The 8,988-nt window shown below is 40.6% G+C and overlaps 1 protein-coding gene across 2 annotated transcripts in view; it reads right to left on the reverse strand.

Moving 5' to 3' along the window:
- Nucleotides 1-8,785, reverse strand: part of MLLT10 (MLLT10 histone lysine methyltransferase DOT1L cofactor) — a 123,432-nt gene extending 114,647 nt beyond the window's left edge. Inside the window, exons 1-2 of one of the 2 annotated variants that reach the window (XM_058026901.1) lie at nucleotides 8,460-8,785; nucleotides 4,721-4,800 (exon numbers count right to left, since the gene is read on the reverse strand). In XM_058026901.1, coding sequence (XP_057882884.1) covers nucleotides 4,721-4,800; nucleotides 8,460-8,628 — 249 coding nt within the window. In that variant the 5' untranslated portion in view covers nucleotides 8,629-8,785. The remainder of the gene's footprint in view (nucleotides 1-4,720; nucleotides 4,801-8,459) is intronic. The other variant, XM_058026892.1, reaches the window with a different exon arrangement.
- Between the last annotated feature and the right edge of the window lie 203 nt (nucleotides 8,786-8,988).

An 8,988-nucleotide genomic window follows, 5' to 3' on the forward strand; every position in this document is an offset into this window, starting at 1 on the left:
GACAAATAACAAAAGCACACAGATCAATTTTTCTGTAGTGTGCTCAAAACTAAAGCAGTTCTTCTAGTAATATTCGTTATAATATTCTTAAAGTAACTTTAGTAATATTCTTACATAAAGTATCCTTTAAGGAAAAATATGGATACACATTAAAGAAACATTCATTTCAACATTTCTTTAGAATTATTTCAAGGGATATCTTCAAAGAAACTACACAGTATATTAGTCCTTAATGGATGGGCAGTATTCAAATTGGAAAAAAAATAAAAGGCAAGTTTTCTTCTTCTAAAATAAGGTTAATAAAGTTTCATTCAGCTGTATTGTGACCATATTTCTCAACATTCACTCTAGTTTACAGATACAGGTGTTAATAAACACAGATCTCACTCCCCTGCAGGCAGCCTGTTGAGCCAGAGGTATCAGAGCTCTGATCACAAACTTGTCTGCATACTGAAAGGCTGCATTCCTAGTTTTTCCTTCTTCTGTTTAGGCCAAAGGCAAGTAATACTGCACCTATGCTTATTTTTACACTACATAAATGCTGGAGGTGAGGTGTAAAAATATGGATACATCAAACAATTCTTATGAGCAACTCTACAAAAGAAACTTGTAGATGAGTATGATGAAACATTTTTTAAAAATATAATTTGGAGAGAGCTCCAACTCTTGTTATATTAACAGTTTGGTTTTTTTTAATTAAAATTCAAGTGTTCAGATCATCATCTGGATGATCTGTGCAGCAGATGCAGGTGCAGCTCAGGTCTCAGAGGATAACCAGCAGGAACCTGTCACTGTGAGCACACAGCATACCTGAACTGGGTAAACAGTATAGTGGCACTTTACTGCTCTGAACCCTCAATACTGACCACTGCATGGTCTAAACTTCCCCTGCAATGACCCTGAAGTCTCTTTCTGTCTCCACACCAAGTTCCAAGAAACACATGTGCAAGCACAGAGACTCCAGCCAGACTGAGCTGTGATCCAGATGGATGCTAGCTCCACAGGGAGTCAGAGCCCCCTCAGCATATTTCCCAGGACTAAAACCCAGGTGGCTTATTAGACAAGCTGTAGTGTCACACAAATGTGCTGACTCAGTTCTGGACCACCACTGCATTTAACTTCATAAACCATCCCACCAAAAACAACCAAAAAACCACAGAAATGCCAAGCAAAAAAACCACTGCTGTTATGACATTAATTTCTACCAAGTCCAAAACTGATTCTTCCAGATGCAAGGACAAGCCTAAAATATCCAAATTCCCATGAAACAGATCAACAGCAGAGTGATTCACCTGCAGTGCAAGCAATCCAACCTCACATTTAGCACCTGAGCTACACTTTGAGGGAGTAAAGCTTCCTGGAATTCTTAAGAAAAACTTAAGTTCAGTACAGAGATCTCCTGGTCTCTCTGAATCAAGCTGGATTCAGAAGAACAGGACCTACACATAGCTAAAAAGCCTAACCAAGCTACCTGCACAAATGGTGAACTCCTGCCTCTATCACACTGATTACTGCAGCTTCACAATGAGTATGAAGAGTAATTAATAGCTGGTAGTAAACCATAAATACATTATCTATTTTTACCCCACTATATACTATATTGAAATTACCCTTCACATAAGATCATCAAGGAAGATTTTTGACACATAACAGGATTATGGGCTAAAAAAAAGTCTTTTCAAACAACAGTTGTGCTATTTGTAATCCTAAGCTTAGCTCTTTCTTTGGGTACCCGAATTATCAGCCCTTGGACAAAACACATGCACCATCCAATTTCTTAAGCCAGGACTCAAAATCCCTTCTGTAGCAGTCCATATATATACAATCTCACACAGACCTCAAAATTATTTTTTTCTACATCAATATGTACTTGCCCTGCTTTTTGACTCAGAAGTTCAGGTGCACCTGAAGACACCAAAAGGGCCCACTATGCAGGGCAGTAGCAGCTGGTGCTGACACAGGCAAAGCCAGGAGCAGTCACCACCCATTTTGAAGAGACTTGAAATTCAAGCTCACCACAGGTCAGCTAAGGTAAATGAGCTGATTTAGAGAAAACTTAAGATTTTTCAAGCAATAGTTTAAAACTTACACAGTGATGTAAAAAGTGTGTACTGGGATTACAACCTTCAATTATGTACTACATAGGCATGATTAAAAAGCCAAAGAAATTACCAGCCACCTCAATACATCCATTATCCAAACAGTTCAGGTTTATGAAAAGGCACACTTTCTCTCACACACAGAAAAAAACATGACTCTGCTGGAACCAAAACTCAGTATGACTTGTCTGGCATGGAGCAGTGCTTTCCAAGTAGCAACTGACCATTCAGCAGCCAGGACACTGGCTCCAGCTGACCAACAAAAACACAGAAGTCAACCAGCCACTGCTTTGGCTCCTACCCAGCACATACCAGCCTAGAGGCAGCACACAAAAAAGGAACAAGTACACACCAGGACATAACACTTCATAGCACATGGCACCTGTCCTAGTCCACTGTTAAGTGAAGTTCTCTGGTGACCCACCAACTTGCATTATGTGTTCCTGAGTTAGTCCACTCCTTTTCATTGTTAAAGCAAGACTAACTTTAGTGTGAGCAATTAACTGCAGCTGCTTATCAGAATGAATATATTTGCCCAGCAACTGAAGCTTAAAAAAGAAAAACAACCAAGAAACACACCCTGAAAACACACAGACACCATCAGCATGGGAAAATATGCCTTGAGAACAATACTGAGGTCTTTTTAAAGATTAAAAGTAAGCAAGCAGAAGCATAGTCAATGTAATATGGTTAATTTAATTCTGGTTTTGTTTATAGGCAAGAAGGCCAAGAGAAAAACTAAACTTCACTCTCATACGGTGATGATAAGGATGTTTGCTTTTCTAAGTAAGTGTGTTAAAACTTCTGGGTCTGGTAAACTGCTTACTGTAAAGCTCCACTTTCCATACTGAGGGCTTGAGTTTAGTTTCTGAATGTCAAGAGCTGCTCCAAGACACCTCAGATACAGCCACCATGTTTCTTACTCACTAACATATAAATAGCTGTTCAAACTTCAGCTAATTCACATGCAATCGGTTTCACCTGAGAACCACTTAAACCTACACTACATTACAAATGGAATTTCCTTTTTCAAAACAAAATCAGTAATCAACCTGTTGAACTAAACAGACACTGTTTGGTGGAAACAAGAACAGAATACACCAGGCAGAAAATTCAGCTAGCACTGTTTCTTATTCACTTCAAACAGCAAAGTAGTCTATCAAAGCTATTCATTTGGTAAACTCAAGAAATTATCATAATGCAGTGAGACACTGTTTATTATAGAACTCTGGACAGCTCTCTTACACTCCTCATGTCGCAAGAAGCCAGGATTAACTACATCCCAAACCACAAGGATTCCCTATGGTACTCTTGGAAAATCCTCTTGTAGTCACCAGCTTTCTCTCTTCTCTGTAATTTTAACTTTGCTATCAACCTGTATACATCAAACGCAGCAACACTAAAAAATGCGACTCTTAAAACTTCACACAGCTGATGGTCTCCCCATGAAAAGAAATAGCCTTTCTTTAGAAAGGGTTTAGATTTTCTATTGGCAAATACTTGAAGAGCATAGAAAAATCAATCCCTTCTTGCTCCCACCAACAGGTGTGCTTTGGAAGAACTAAGTCAGTCTGGATCACCCTGGGCATTATGAACACGTTAGTGGCAAAAAGTGGGAAAAAACAGATGAATGAGATTCTTTAGACCTGTGCCAAAAATTCATGCAACAGTAAGTCTCACCACCACTGCTCTGGCACTTGATATTAGAAAAGGAAATAGGTACAGCAAGCAGGTCCTGTAAACACACTGATAGCCACTGACAGTAACTGACAATTTGGTCTCCGACTCCTCATTTGTTTTCAGAGATGAACGTTAAAAACAGTTTACACACTGCTCTAAGATGCAGCACCACCTTCTCTTCCGATGAAATTTTTTTCAGAGGCAAAGGAAAGTTTAGTCGTTCTAAATACCCCCACTTCTCTCAGTTTATCTTTTGTTGGAAGACAAACTAAGAAGTGCCAAGTAGGGAGAAATGGGATTCTCTTTTTCTAAAAATGCCTGACATCACCCTGTTTCATCTAACAAACATGTAAGTCTGACCAAAACAAAACCTCATGTAAACATGGTAAAAAAAAGAAAAGCATTATCTGAATCCCCAATATCTACCATAAAAGAATTAGAAAAAGCAGAAAGAAAATACTTCTTCAATTCTAAGTATCACACTCCAAGTAAGCATTACTTTTTGAAATTAACAACACTTCTTCCTGGGAGTGTTCCTAGACTGAAGCTTTTAACTGGCAACCTAAGGTTGCTGTAAAAGAAAACTGGATATAAATTTTATTTATTTCCTGTACCTAGCTATGTAAGTGTTAAACTGACAAAATTAACCAAAACCTACACCATGGACCAAAAAAAAGGATAAAAAGCAACCAACCAAATTAAGTAAAAAAACGCCACCACCTAAAAAATAAAAACCCCTCAACCTGACACTGTCAGAACACTTCAGAGACAGTTACATATTTCCACTTTAAAAAAATAAGAAGAACAGTGGTCTTTCTGAAAATCATTTAGAGGAATTACAACAGAAAGCAAAGTTCTCTTCTGTTATTACTGTAACACTTGCATAAATATTATCCACACAAGGACTGTAACTACAATTACTTAATAAACAAAACACATACCACTCTGGCTGCTCTTTCCTGAGATTCACACTTTCTGCAAAACCATGGTCCAGTGGGTACTTGAACAATTCCATAGCAAGCTGTTTTGAACAAGACAAAACATTTCAGCAAATATAAACAGCACTACAATACTAATAATACGTTCTAAAAGAAGCTTACTATTAGTTGATCTCACATAATTTTAATTATCAAGAAAGCAAAATGGACAGCTATACATTGCACATTAAATCCTATCACAGAATTACAAGAAATTAAGTACAACAAGCTTAGATTTTAAAAATTATGCAGGATTTGTTCAATGAAAAAAGAACACATTCACTTGAAAAGTAACAGAACCATTCAAAAGCAGCAACACTTCATATGTGACCTGTTTTGCTATTTAATTACTTCCAAAACAGGTGAGACACTTCACTGTAAATGTTGGGTGCTTGTTATTATGAGGGGTTTTTTTAGTTTTGAGAAAACTAAAAGTAACTAACAAACCTGAGCTCTACCTAAGGCATTTATTCATACACTTACTATCCACTTTTCTTACTCTTGTAAGAACATTAACTGGTCTTAAGCAGACAATCCATAGTGAACTGAACAAAGCTTGCTTTTTTACCCCAGAAAATTCATGGGGATGTAAATACAAACTGAACTTAGCATCAGGACTTGGATCAGTTGCAACTTCAGTCAGGCTACAACATAAATCCTTAGGAAAGGGATTTTCAGACAAGCAGATTTATCTGCAAGACAGTCATCTATATTTTTACAGAATATAAAAGCAACCCCAAGAGTTTGCTACAAAATTCCCCAGAAAAAAAAGAGTCTAGCAATTTGGCAATACTGCTCATGCTTGAAATGCACACATCAAGCAACCTTAAGAACTACAGAGGGAATGAAAACAAAAGAATACAAGTGCTGTGAGTATACTCTTATTTGTATGGGTGTAGCAAATAACAAAGAACCAAAAAGCCAAACATTTTGCTCAAAGATAATCCCAAAGTATTAAAGATCAGTCAGACTCAATTCTCAACAATCATATGTTACTTAAATACAAAAATCAAGTTTAAGTGTGTAAGTAGAAAAAAAAATATGATTAATTTAAAGTTATGAAGAAAGCTGAGATTAAATTAGTAACTTGTAGTTACACTACACAAATATATTGATTTTGTGATAGCTCAGAGATGAAAAATAGTAATGCAATAGTAATATAAAAACATCTGGCTAATATACCTTCATTTCCATGAAGGAAAGTCAATGAAATAATTTCCTATTATATAAATACATGTAGTCATACTGAGACCCATTGTCAGATTTTCAAATACTTTATTCAAGTATCTACAGGCCAAACTATTCTGGTAAGCCCCTTTGACTGTACAACAAAGTTCTTTAACATGAGAAAAAAAAAATCATGTTTTCATTGCATCTATAATAACCACAGATGGGGGGACTCTGAATTTCTCTTTAGATATTGAGAGGGAAATTTTAAATGTGCAACCATACATTTAGATTAGCAAGTGACAGTGCAGAATAGGAAACAAGTATAAAATGCAACTCAGAAACAAGGCTGGCAAGCAGATCCAAAGGCAACATGGGCTGGGCAATGACCAAAGCTGAAGGGAAGTACTTCTGTGTCTGCCAGGTAACAGAGCACACCTGGAGCCTAGAGCAGTCCATCACCCAATCCTGCTCTGATATACCAGGATACCATTGTCAGAGTTTTGTTTATACTTCCACTACTGTGCAAAGCTTCTTTAAACACATGAAGAGATCTTGTCCTTCACAACTTGCCAATGACTTCAATTGTGAAGTTTCCTCTGAACTAAGAATAATTATAGTAACAAAACCAAAGCAGTTAATAAAGGTTTGTGGATAATACTGCTGTTTGTACTTCAAATACAGACCACCAGCTTTGACCACGAGGACTACTACATTTACTGCACAGAGGAGGGGACATGCCTCCTCTACCACCTTTGTTCACATGACTTATCAAATCCAAAATGTAAGGCATAAATGGTACAGGAAATCAAAACACAGAGTTCTTCTTTTCTTAAGATCTCTGTAACAGCTTCAGGATTTAGACCAAGCACTATTCTGCATACTTCCTGAGATTCCAGCTTAGGGTTGGAAATGACTTTAACAAAAAAAGTACATTTTCTTGTACCTACTGAAATGTGTTTCTGTATATTAGGAATACTTTCTATAACTGACTTTTGTTCCTGCTATTTCAGGTCCAACTGCTGCTATCATCCAATTCTTTCACTGAAAATATCAGCAAGGTTCTAGATACAAAGGAAGATGTCCAAGATAATCAAAAGAAATAGCTGCTTCAGCTATGACTTCTAGAAGTAGTCACTGTGTTCTTCTTCATGATCCTAAGATCCCACCAGTGCAGTCAACCTACTGGTTAACAGTACACATCACTCAGCTCTTAAGATGACAGGAAACCAATTCAAAACCAGATTAACTTCAGAGATCCTGTCAGGTCCCTTCTGTGCTCAATCTAATGTTAACAAAAATAACATAATTATTTTGTATATCTCCTTAAATTACTACTATTCCTCACTATTGCCAACTCACAAGGGAACACGTACTTGGAACAACCAACAACTATATTACATCATCTTCAGCACAATTTAAGACCAAGCATGAGACACACATTAGTAGCATTTTCACATGCACTAGGCATTCAGATTAATGAATTGGATTTAGGATTTTCTGTCTCCTCCAATTTGTCCACCACCTGTAAGTAGCCAAAAAAGCAGTCACTGAGTTCACATGACTGCTTAGGAGTTGGTACAGAAAAACTACCATCTAATTCCTTACTCCTGCTACCATAAAGGAAAAGTTATGATGGCTTCCTTTCTCACAATGTAAGCAGCAGAACTGTTCTTCCCCTGCTCTCACACGAAGGGTCAACCCACTGACAGAAAAAAAACAATCACACAGAGGGAACATGCCAGCTCCTGAACTGAGCTGGAAACCAACCAACCAGCCTCCACTAAGCCAAACAAATCCAGCATCAGCCATTCCAAACAGCACCCTTCCCTTGCAGAACCACAACAGGAAGTCTCTTCATCTACCATGAAACATCAGCCAAATGACATTCAAGGAAAGGCAGAGATGAAATCACATGACAGCTAAGTCTTTCCTAGGCACCCCTCTCTTCCAATCCTAAACCCTCCTTGTCTCCTGGCTGCCACTCAAATAATTTTTTCAAACTTGGGAAAAGAAGGGACAACAGAGATCGCATAGGTGAAAAAAGAAATACAGCAAAATAGCAGAATAGAGTACAGTAACAAGTTCTGCAAAGACTAAAAGCAATTTTAGAGAGTCTCTGAAATGTTGCAGCTGAGGTTGTTACAGGGTGCAGAGGCACGCTGGGGAGCACAGACGCAAAAAACATGCAGGAGAAGAGAAAAGGGTAAAAAATTGGACAGGGGAGTTCTTCCTTTCTCACAGGCACAATGCAGAAGAACACACTATACATACTAAGTCTCACGTGAGGGAAGACAGACAGACGGAAGGAGAGAAGATGACAGAGCAAGTCAAACCAGAAAGCACGTGGCCTTAGAAACAGGCAGACAGGCTTCATGGGTAAAAAGAAGGAGCTGGGAGGGGGAGGGAAAAAAGGGGGGAAAAACGGCCGGGGGTGGGGAGGAGAAGGAAGCAGGCCCAAGGGAAGAAGCCGGGGAGCAGCGAGAAGGAAGTGGCGAGGCCGGAGCGGGTGCGCTGCCCTCGCCTGCCCGCTCACCTTGATGCACTGCGACATTGCAGCCGTGCCCGTCGCAGTAGACGAGCGGGTTCTCGGCCCAGCCCCGCTCGTCGGAGCACACGCAGCAGCCGCCGATCATCTCCTTCATGCTACTGGAGAACTCGCCCTCCAGTGACACCGGCAGCAGCAGCGGCTCGCTGGAGACCATCTAAGGGTTAAAAACACCGTCGTCAACGCCGCGCACGCCACACGCGCCTCGCCCTCCGCCTGCCCCCTCCCCCGGCGGGGTCTCCCCTCAGTCACTCAGCCGCAGCCGCCGCCACCGTCGCCGCGGCAGCGCTTCGGGACCCATGACCGCCGGCTGAGCGCCTCGTCTCGCCCCCGCCCGACCAACCGGCCAGGCTGTGTCGGTCGGGCCGCGGCGGCTCCCGAGGCGGACGCGGCTCCGCGGGCGGGCACGGCGGCGGCGCCGGCGCGCAGGCGCACTACGCGCGCGCCCGCGGGGCGGGCAGGCCTCGGCCCGGGGCCTCCTCGCGAGGGTTCGCGCGCCGCCCGCGGAACGTGAGCG

Source organism: Melospiza georgiana, chromosome 1 (genome assembly GCF_028018845.1).
Source record: "Melospiza georgiana isolate bMelGeo1 chromosome 1, bMelGeo1.pri, whole genome shotgun sequence".
Taxonomy (NCBI): domain Eukaryota; kingdom Metazoa; phylum Chordata; class Aves; order Passeriformes; family Passerellidae; genus Melospiza; species Melospiza georgiana.